Source organism: Clytia hemisphaerica, unplaced genomic scaffold, assembly GCF_902728285.1.
Source record: "Clytia hemisphaerica strain Z4C2 unplaced genomic scaffold, Clytia hemisphaerica genome assembly, whole genome shotgun sequence".
Taxonomy (NCBI): domain Eukaryota; kingdom Metazoa; phylum Cnidaria; class Hydrozoa; order Leptothecata; family Clytiidae; genus Clytia; species Clytia hemisphaerica.
Window position 1 is genome coordinate 160281 of NW_027103674.1, and position 12041 is coordinate 172321.

The following is a 12041-nucleotide window of genomic DNA, read 5'->3' on the forward strand; positions in this document are numbered from 1 at the left end:
ATAGCTTGTTCCTTTTCCAAGCCTGCAGGTTTTCTATGAAAAGAGATTTTATATTAAGCTTAAAAACACCTTTGAATACAGCTGAAATTTGAAATTTTGAATGGAAACATAAGAATACGCCTTGTCTGAGAGTTTAAAATTTGGAGGTAAACGCTCACTGTTCTCTAAAAAAAGTGGCCAGTAATAACAAAGTTATTATGTTACCCATGCATCATAAATTGACTTACCAATGGGTGTTACGTTGTGATTTTTATCATTTTTCTGCACCAGAATACATTGAACTCAAAAGTTTCTCTTTTCATGCCTTATATCAGCTTTTATTTTCTTGTGGATGCAATAATAATTACTTTTTATATCAAATTGTGACAAATCATGAATTTTTTCTAAACCTCTATTTTCATATTAATTTTAGACTTTCAACTACTGTTACCATTTTGTTATAGTATTTGAAAAGGCTTTACTAAGCTACCGAATCATTTTGAGTCCAAAAGATATGTCCAGTCAAGAAGAAAATATTCCTCCTGTTACTGATGGTAAGTTGATGTTGTTTATAAACATATTTTGATTTGGATTTATTTGATTTTTTAACATTTTGATCCTTTTGTTTTCACCTAAAATGCATGTAGAACATCCTGAGACCTAAATTTTGGTGTTAAAATTATCAAAAGTAAGTTTTAACGAGTGCTTATGTTTATTTTATACAATCAAGTTTGAGAAATGTTTAAAATTGACTAATTTTACCTATAGGCACCGAGTTGACTTATGACTACTGTATTGTGACTGAGACTCAAAACCTAAAGACATAACAACGACGAAAACCTAACAACGTTACGACCACCTTTTTTACAACGACAAAACACGTATCTTAATGATTTAACTTTACGCAGATTAGGTACAGAAAGAAATACAGCAAAATATATTTGTTAGCAATGAATTGTGAGCCCAAAGGGATTGAAATTAATCTTCTCTTTTTCCTGGGAAAAAGCCTTACTAGCCTTTAGAGCGATTGAATGTTATTGAAGAATGAGTGATTCAACTTAATGACCCATCCTGCTTTGATAGAATTTTACCTTTTCATTTGAATTTTTCCAAAAGTATCAAAAGTATCGATTTTTCCTTTCTTCGTTCCTTTGAGCGAGGAATTAGTTTATGTTTAAAGTTTAGTTTAATGTTAAGTTTTATTACTTTTCTTAGGTGACAGTCAAACAACACAATCTTCAAAAACAAAGAGGATCAACAATATCAACTACGGTGGAAAAAGACTGAAGGTCAGTAAGTTTATTTGCAAGTCTGGGTCCACTAGTGTAAATCATTAAATCTGAAAAATAACTTTGGGACAATCTTCACTTTTTTTAACAAGCTCAACATACTTAACATACTTTGTTAATGGTCAAAAAATGAAGCCGCTCAAGAGTGAAAATAAAAAATGTTGCCCTTTTTGCACCAGCCATTTTAAAACTGGCTCTTATTCCTGCAGATTTACATAAAATGAGAGTTGTATAAAATAAGCAGGGACTATACATTTCGGTACTGGACCAGCGCTGAAAATGTATACTTTTTTGTTTTTCTATCTACAAAATATACATTTTCACCTCAAACTAACTCGGAATCTGTCTACAAATTATTTCGAACCACCCCTTAGCCTTAGTACCAGGTATTTTCCAACGTGTTCAGAAGGATTTTTTTATAAGCATAATAATTTTCAGGAAAAGCTGTTTCCACGTTTTTATTTTACATAGAAATATCATGAAATCCCTCAATATTTAGAGTGTGAAGGTTTTAAGCTTTTGTGGTATGACTGATCTTTGTAAATAAACGAAAGGGTCATGCACACTTAAGAAAAGCAAAAATCTAATATTTTACCTCCTACTGTAGGCATTATCATATCGCTACCTTAATTCAAAAGGGGCCTAAGTTCAGGTACCCCCAGTTCATTTTTATGAAATTTGAATTTTTTAGCTTTTCTCGATCTCTAGATTATTTGCTTTCTTTTGATGTACATACCAAGTAGTTTTCAAGGTTAAAAAGGCTCAAAACTTCATACTGAAGCTCTTATAAAAATGATGTTTATTTAATTCAAAAGAGGCCTAAGTCCATCATATTTTTAGAATAAAGGGCCAAGTCCACCAAAATAAGTTTGTTAAGTTTTAAAAAGGCCTAAGTCCAATTGAATTGTGAATGGGCCTTAAGTCCATGCATTGTAAAAAGTTTAATTTAGTTTTCCTTTATTTTACTGAGATTGTCTTTTCCCTCTATCTTGAACCTAGATGTAACTGGCTTTATTTTGGAGTGTCACATGTGCTGGTTTCGAACTTTAAAAGGCAGAATTTAACCCTCACACATTTTCCAAAATTCATGTTTAATTCAAAAAAGGCCAAAGTCCACGCTGCAAGATTTACAAAAATATCTACTTTCCAAAAGAATGCCTTTTTGTTGAAAAAACAAGTTCGAGCTATGGCTTTCAGAAAACATTTACTTCGAAGCTTATCATCAAAAATGGTTTCAGAATAAAGGAAAAACTTTGATTGCAATTTTCTCAAAATGACCAAAATTGACTTAGGCCCCTTTTGAATTAAGGTAGCGATTATATACCCCCTACTAAGTATTAAGTAGTGCTTTATCCATCAGACCCTTTCAAAAGGAAAGACTAAAAATGTTGGATCTCACTCTTTAGTAGGGGGGAAGGGTTATTTTGCAATTTTTGAAAATTTCAACTTTTGTCTGTTTTTGCCCCAAAAATGTCAAAAATGTTCATTTTCCTAGACACAATAACTAAAATCACTGCAATATCACTTTATTATGACCTGCCCCATTTTTATAGCTTTTTATACTGGTAGTAGTGGTGTGACACATGACTTTTTTCAGGACACCCTAAGTTTAGCTTGTGTTTGATATTATGTTGTTTTAGTATTTTTTGGTGAGTGATAAGATGTTTAACCTTTTTTCCAGAAATGTGTTGAATGTGATCAATTTGCATTGAGTAACCGCTCTGCAAAGTGCCCCAATGGACATCCTTTTCGCATCAAGAGAAAGCCCGTAGAAGCACCTCCTGGGTCAACGTGCGTGACTACAGTTGATCGAGATTTGAAGAAAAGTGTGAGTTTTATTTTCGTGGCTTACTACTCGATAGATGCGAGGGGTCAGTTCATCTTCCTTTTCCATCAATGATTTTTTCTTTTTTAATGAAAGGAATATAGCTTTGCGTTGCACCAGAGTGCTATGTTATTATGTTACCCTTGTTTAAAAAATGGCCTGTGTCGCAAGAAATCAAAATTCAATATTCAATATTCAATATAAATGAATGAATGAATATGAAAACTGTATATAATAATTTTTTTTTCAATAGGTAAAAACCTTAAATGAGCATCACCATTGGCATATTGTGACGCTACGAGCAAAACGTCACAAAAATGGACTGGAGTTCCGATATGAAGGAACCGAGGGATTCGGAGAGAACTTCATAGAGGACCCAACCATAAACTCTGCCATTAAAAGGGCATTTGAGCCTCGATTCAAAAGAGGTATTTGATATTATACATCATCTAAGATTCCATCTTATCACAGGATTCCATCTTATCACAGTGTTCACTCGTGTTCATTGTTTTTGTAATCTTAGTTTCCCAAACATACAATGCTCTTTTTAATTAGCTTGATTTTGTTTTCAAAATATACTAATCTATATGCTTAGGCTTCAACAGTTGGATTTTACCTGATATTTTTTAGATTTTCAGCAAATTCACTTTATTTACAAAGTATATGACCCCCAATAAGTCGGTCAAAATCTGAAAACACTGTCAAATTTGTAGGAAAAGATACTTTACAAAGGTTTTTTCTGTTTTGACTTCAGTATCTTCCAACTGATATAAAAAAATTAATATATGTAATGGATTTCACGATTTTCGACGATGTAAGACTTTACACCAAACCGAAAATTTTGAAACTGTTTAGATGAAATAACCTTTTGTTAAATTTCTAGAAAACCATTTTCTTTTGGGAATAATTCTAGTTGTGTATAGATTACGCTGTTAGAATTTTATAATTAAAACTTAGCTCAATCCAAATGAAACTTTAAAGTTTTCCGAAAACATCATTGTATGTTACGTTAATTTTCTGTCAAGTCAGGTTGGCCGCAAAAGAATTCCACAGATTTGATCAATTACCTATCTTAAGAATTTTCGGTTCTATTAATGTTAATTCAAGTGCCTCCAAAATGGGGGTTAATTTGAGATGCTATATTTTTCATCAACTTGTCAGGATATAAAAACAATTGGATTTTCGGATAGGTATTAGGTATAGAAAGCTTCCTATACCCCATCAGAAACATATTTTTTTAAAGAACAATTACTAATGCACCAATATAATAAAAAAACCAACTCATTTCGACTAATCTACAGGTCAAAATCCGCATTTGAATTAAAACCTACATACCGGTTGTGCCAAAAATAAGTAGGAAAATACCCTCGTTATTCGCCTTTTTTGACATTTTTTAAAAATTGGAAAACTTTTTGGACAACTTTTGAACCAATTAGGTAAAATTAAAAAGTAACACACCAAAGTTTAAATAAGGCTTCCCATAGAGAGGTATTGAAGAAAAACTCATCATTTAACTTTTGCTTTGTAATGATTTTATCAAACCTTATTTTTCAGAGGTGACGGAATATAAACCACCGAACATGCACGCACAAACCCCAGCCACACCTGAAGCCCCAGCCTCAGCATCAGCATCAGCGTCTTCCTCGCCATCAGCTACGTTGGTTTCCACAGAAGTGGTTTTGGAGGTTTTGGAGGAAGGGGATTCTCGATCATAATTTTTTTTGATTCAACTTGTGTTCTAATTTTTGTATGAAGTAATTAATTTTTAACGGATGTTTTTGAGCTAAACATACTTCTCGAGATTTAAATACCATAAAGCCTATACTAGACGTCACACCATTTTTAGTGAAGTGCTCGCTAAATAACATAAGTCAGAAATAGAGATAACATTTGAGAACTGGTACGCTTGTAAATTGATAATTTCCTTAGAAGTTTTTTCTACAGTATGGGCTTTTTTCCACTAACGGCTTAAAGCTAATATAATTAATACTACCAGATACTACTTGTAATAAAACGATTCATATAATTTGTGGCTGAAAGTGATTGCTGCACATTAACGTTTTCTTTTCAGAAATATTTTATTTCCTAGAACAGCACAGGAAAACAATCATCAAAGCTTTTGTATTTTCTAGTCTGCTGATCCTCGCCCTTTTGTTCTCTCAAAGTGCCCTTGATGACCAAGAACTAGCGGATTAGATATCGAAGATATAGAAGATTATAAAGAATCAAAGTGTTTGTAAAAGGGAAAGTAAAATGCTGCAATTTAAACTAATCCAAATTAAATTCTCTCAGGGGATAAGTAATGTCAGCTACTACGCGAATCGAAAATTGTGATGTTCTGGGGTGTAATCTCACTGTTGCTTGAAAGTTGCTTAAAATGTAGGAACAGAGAAGTACACGATCTTCTCTTTTGTATCTTATTATCTAACTTTGCACGATTTCGCGATTGTTTTCGCAAACTTCAAGCAGAAACCATTAATGGCCTTTTTTAAAACAACGTGAATCCGTTGTATTGTGAGCCGTTTAGAAATTTAAGTTCATTGTTACAATATTTCAAGCGCTTCCAACCCTACCCCAAGCAAACAATCGCACTTATTACTCATAGTGAGGAATAAAATATTTTTTAGAAAAAAAAACGTGCATCCATCTCTGCTTCACCAACAAATATTTTGTAGCTATTATTTTTCAGTTATTCAAAGTTTTATTACAAATAGCATTATTCGTGTTAGCTTAAGCCGTCGGTGGAAAATGCCAATTTTTGATTTTTCATAGATCATTGTTTACAATTTATACTGTCATTTAGTGTCATTCAGTCCCTTTAATATTTTCTAATAGCAAAATTTGAGAGCATTAGAATTCCTTTTCTCAAATGAACAACGACGAAACCATTTATCTCATTTACAACGAGTTTTTGATTGATTTTCTCGAAATAAAAATGACATTTTGATTCTTACAATATAACCAGGTGTGAATAATGTGTTTACTTTACAATCCAGTTTATGTTCATTTTCTCACCCCCTTGACCCTTGAGCTTTGCTACTACCTTCAGTCGACGTAGTCATTTTGATACAATGTTGAAGTAATACCTTCGACGTAATCATTTTGATACAATGTTGAAGTAATACCTTCGACGTAATCATTGTTGATATAATGTTGAGGTAATACCTTCGACGTAATCATTTTTGATATAATGTTGAGGTAGTACCTTCGACGTAATCATTGTTGATATAATGTTGAGGTAATACCTGCGACGTAATCATTTTTGATAAAATGTTGAGGTAATACCTTCGACGTAATCATTGTTGATATAATGTTGAGGTAATACCTTCGACGTAATCATTATTGATATAATATTGAGGTAATACCTTCGACGTAATCATTTTTGATATAATGTTGAGGTATAATACCTTCGATGTAATCATTGTTGATATGTGTTGAGGTAATACCTTCGACGTAATCATACTCCCGGAGTGTCCAGCCGCCTGCTTATTATAAGTCTATAATTTAAACACAGACCCAGGGGTACTAGGGTTGTGAGCTGACGGAGGGTACGGCCTAACCTTCGACCCTCGGACCCTCACCGGGACTAAAAAGGATTAAACAAAGAAAAATTTTGTGAATTTCACGACCCGGGGGACTAATTTTACCAATTTTGATTCTTCCGGGGGTAAAAGGTTGAAATTTTCCTATTTCTCCGACCCTTAGTGGGACTTTAGAAATCCAAAAAAGTACCCTTAAGGGCGGCACACATCGTACCCGTCCATTTCGCCTTATGACCGTAGTTGATATAGAATACCAGTCTATATATAGGAGTAAATTTGGTAAAAACTGATACTCAAAATACTTTTTCGAAATGCGTCTTTTGTTATGTTGAAATAGACCATATGACTGTAGTTGATATGGAATACCAGTCTATAGGAGTAAATTTGGTAAAAACTGATACTCAAAATATCTTTTCGAAATATGCGTTCTCTTTATTTTGAAATAGACCATATGACCGTAGTTGATATAGAATACCAGTCTATAGGAGTAAATTTGATAAAAACTGATACTCAAAATATTCTTTTTGAAATATGCGTTCTCGTTATGTTGAAATAGACCATAGGACTGTAGTTGATATGGAATACCAGTCTATAGGAGTAAATTTGGTAAAAACTGATACTCAAAATATCTTTTCGAAATATGCGTTCTCTTTATCTTGAAATAGACCATATGACCGTAGTTGATATAGAATACCAGTCTATAGGAGTAAATTTGGTAAAAACTGATACTCAAAATATTTTTTTTGAAATATGCGTTCTCCTTATGTTGAAATAGACCATATGACCGTAGTTGATATAGAATACCAGTCTATAGCTATAGGAGTAAATTTGGTAAAAACTGATACTCAAAATATCTTTTCGAAATATGCGTTCTCTTTATTTTGAAATAGACCATATGACCGTAGTTGATATAGAATACCAGTCTATAGGAGTAAATTTGATAAAAACTGATACCCAAAATATTTTTTTTGAAATATGCGTTCTCGTTATGTTGAAATAGACCATATGACTGTAGTTGATATGGAATACCAGTCTATAGGAGTAAATTTGGTAAAAACTGATACTCAAAATATCTTTTCGAAATATGCGTTCTCGTTATGTTGAAATAGACCATATGACCGTAGTTGATATGGAATACCAGTCTATAGGAGTAAATTTGGTAAAAACTGATACTCAAAATATTTTTTTTGAAATATGCGTTCTCGTTATGTTGAAATAGACCATATGACTGTAGTTGATATAGAATACCAGTCTATAGGAGTAAATTTGGTAAAAACTGATACTCAAAATATCTTTTCGAAATATGCGTTCTCTTTATCTTGAAATAGACCATATGACCGTAGTTGATATAGAATACCAGTCTATAGGAGTAAATTTGGTAAAAACTGATACTCAAAATATTTTTTTTGAAATATGCGTTCTCCTTATGTTGAAATAGACCATATGACCGTAGTTGATATAGAATACCAGTCTATAGGAGTAAATTTGGTAAAAACTGATACTCAAAATATCTTTTCGAAATATGCGTTCTCTTTATTTTGAAATAGACCATATGACCGTAGTTGATATAGAATACCAGTCTATAGGAGTAAATTTGATAAAAACTGATACCCAAAATATTTTTTTTGAAATATGCGTTCTCGTTATGTTGAAATAGACCATATGACTGTAGTTGATATGGAATACCAGTCTATAGGAGTAAATTTGGTAAAAACTGATACTCAAAATATCTTTTCGAAATATGCGTTCTCGTTATGTTGAAATAGACCATATGACCGTAGTTGATATGGAATACCAGTCTATAGGAGTAAATTTGGTAAAAACTGATACTCAAAATATTTTTTTTGAAATATGCGTTCTCGTTATGTTGAAATAGACCATATGACTGTAGTTGATATAGAATACCAGTCTATAGGAGTAAATTTGGTAAAAACTGATACTCAAAATATCTTTTTTGAAATATGCGTTCTCGTTATGTTGAAATAGACCATATGACTATAGTTGATATAGAATACCAGTCTATAGGAGTAAATTTGGTAAAAACTGATACTCAAAATATCTTTTCGAAATGCGTCTTTTGTTATCACGAAATAGACAAAAAAGACTTGGTATTGCATACCAGTCTATAAGAGCTAATTTGGTAAAAACAATACTCTATATAGGCACGACTGAAGTTTTTTAAAACTGGTAGGGCGAAGAGAAAATTGTAGCGATTTTACCGACGAAGAGGAGAATTTCGGGTTTTTTGTGAAAAACTTGTGCGTCGTGCCTGCAAAATTTTTGTTTTCGAAATGCATCATTGATTTCTCGAATCGGCTTAATAGCCGTGAAAGATATAGGAATACTAGTCTATGGGAGCTATTTCAGTATAAAATTGATACTCCAATTCTAAATTAATTTGTTGTGAGCAGCAGTCATTTTATTGATTCTGCGGAGCTAATCTTGGCAAAAGAGGGGGTCATCAGATAATTTCATGAATACCGTCAGAAATCTTAAAAAAGTCAGTCGGTCGGCCGTAGCAAATACTTTGGGTTCATTTTAAACGCTCAAAATCGGGGAAATATGTTAAGAATCTTAAAATTTCACAAAAAAAAGTTTTTACCGACTTGGCTTTCTAGTTAAAGAGGTCTTTTGACCATTTTATTGAGAAAGGGGTAATTTTACGATAACTTCAAAAAGGTTAACTTTGTTGGAGGGAGCTTATTTTGGTGAGGTATTTTATTTAAATTTCGATAAGAACTGCAAAATTCACAAAAATAAGCTAAACGTCCAATATAATAAATACCAGTCCATGAGAGCTAAATTGGTTAAGATCCAATAAGATACTCGATTTCTAAGATTTATAAATCTTGCGACACTAGTTTTGTCAAAACTGTAACTCAAAATATGATAGTCCTCTCCGATAACCGTAAAATGTTAGTTCTAGGTTTACCTTAAGATTGAATAGAGACAGTGAAAGTCTTGCCTTTCAAGAAAATGTATTTGCTTAGAGGTAGAGGTGCTTGAGATAATTTTATTATGTTCTAGAAAGTAAATAAATATACATTTTGGTAGAAATAGGGAAAATCAACAAATAAATTAATGACAATTTTCTGAGAATTATAATTCGCCAGTATAAGTACAAATCTTACAAGCAAATCTGCCACCTTCAAATAAGCACTTATTTATAAGAACAAGTAATTTTTTTCTTAAAAATAAATCTTCAGATTTAAATATTCTTGAGCTGTTCTGGAACTTTTGTCATTTACTTTGCAGCACTGATCAGTACAAAATCAAAACTTTTTTTTGACAAAAAGAATGCATAATCATAAAATTCAGATAAACTATTCGTCAGAAATCAAACACATATCAACCACTTCATCATACTTCATCATATGAAAAATTCAACATTGCATTCAAGTCCTCCTGACTACAGATCTTTGTGAAGTTAGAAAATATTGTATGTTGAAGAGTAAAGCTAAAAAACACTTCATACAGTCCTTTTAATCTTAATTCGGAAATAAGAGAGGCACGTAAACTAAAAGCAGGAGGGCAAAAATACACCGAAACAAATTTGTATTAAGACATTTCTCTTTTCAAAAAATGACCTAAGAAAATGTATAGATTTAATGCTTACTTTCCGGTTTTTGGTATTTGGTAGTGTTGCAAAATCTTGAAAGAAAACTAAATATTTGTTCGGTTTCTTCTCCAGTAGAACGCCCTGTCCCATCAATCCATTCTCCATCCCACAATACCTGTTAATAATTAAAATAATGATGTCTTTTGATCTTTTAAGATTTCAACTATGAGTGGTGCTTATCTTTGACGAGAGACCCTTTTATGTATTCTTAAGGTTAGTTGGAAAAGTAGCGTCGGGTTGTCCTTAACAACAGCTAAGTTATGTCGTTATAAAAGAATAATAGAATAATAACAAAAAGAAAAATAGAATGAAAACAAAATCTTTAAAACCGTAACTTTAAATTGAGCATGTGAAAGTAATTATTAAATTAAATCCAATTCGTTGAAAATTAGGGCTGCTTTTGTATACGAGAGAAAAATTCAGGATGAAAATATTCTAAGAACATATACTTGACAATCCAGTGCGTGGCCCTTGGCATGCATTACTGACAGCGCTCCAGTAAACTTTGTAGCAGTCTCCGGGTCAATCCTCTCAACAAATTTGCGTAATTTGCACATCACATCTGCATACACAAACTGGACCTTTCGAGGGATCATGTGGTGTTTGATCAAAAACAAGGCATATCCATATAACTCACCCTGGTGCATATTTAAAGCTTTTTGACCTAGCTGGTGGCGACAGGACATGACTTCGAGACCGGTAATGTCAAGAGATTTCTTATTTCGAGCTGTATTTCGAGCAGCACTCCAAACACCACCACATCTAACTTCATTTTTAACCTTGAAATTGAGAGTTCAAAGATGTATTTGTTGATGTATATTTCGATTTATACAAAATACAAAATATTATGTTGATGTTATACAAAGTACAAAGAGAATTATATATATTTTACATCAACACAAAATTCTCAAAATCATCCATATTCTATTCCAGAGACAATTAAATAGTAATAGGAACACCATAATTGTTTTGAGTTTGGTTTTCAGTTTGGTTTTGAATTGATTCTTTATACGTACTAAATTTCTTATAAGAATAAAAATAAATTTTATAAATTGAAGGGATTGAAATTATCAAATAATAAAATCTATAATTTCTTAAGTTCTCAAACCTTTCCGAATTTTCCTTGGTAAAGCTCTTGAATGAATGGCTTTACTGTGACATCATTGACAATAAATAAGCCATCGTAAAATTCGGACCTCGTTCGCCTGAAGTAGAATTATTAGTGCAAAAATTACTGCCGACTGCACTAAGCAATTTAAGCAATTTAAAATAACAAAAACTCAAATGTATTACAAAAATGAAATATTCATAATTGTCATTAGAAAAAGGAGTCTCAAGTTTCCAAAATTTACGTTATTTCAAGAATAATAATATCTGACAGTCAGTTAAGAGTTTGTTCTTTAATTAGGTAAGCGCTTTACCAAACGATATTCTTTTTCTGCGTGAGCTGCTGTTTTATTAGATAAACAAATAAAACATGTACAGTTCAACTTTTCAGTAATGAGTCCGATCCTTAAGTATTTGAGAGGTAGAATTTTAGATGTGCAAATGAGTGTGCTAGTGTACTTACGTTCCTGCATTTTTGTAGTGGTACAGCTTACAGTTTCCATCTACATGGGAAGAGTGTTGTTCAAATGCACAGGCAGGACACTCAAGCCAGTTCTTGTTCTGAGCACAATCAATTCGGTACTGACAAAAACACCATTCTTTGAAAGCAGTAGAAAAGATTGATGGTGTGATTTTTCCAGGCTGAAATAAAACGGATTTAAGTCAATAATTTCATAATT

At 32.3% G+C, this 12041-nt stretch overlaps 1 protein-coding gene across 3 annotated transcripts in view; it reads left to right on the forward strand.

Annotated features, from left to right (window-relative positions):
* Positions 1 to 424: 424 nt before the first annotated feature.
* LOC136803405 (uncharacterized) overlaps positions 425 to 12041 on the forward strand; it is a 46980-nt gene continuing 35363 nt past the window's right edge. For all 3 annotated transcript variants that reach the window (XM_067060123.1, XM_067060124.1, XM_067060125.1), the window contains exons 1-4: positions 425 to 533; positions 1195 to 1268; positions 2950 to 3096; positions 3347 to 3521. In XM_067060123.1, the coding sequence (XP_066916224.1) occupies positions 494 to 533; positions 1195 to 1268; positions 2950 to 3096; positions 3347 to 3521 (436 nt within the window). In that variant the 5' untranslated portion in view covers positions 425 to 493. The remainder of the gene's footprint in view (positions 534 to 1194; positions 1269 to 2949; positions 3097 to 3346; positions 3522 to 12041) is intronic.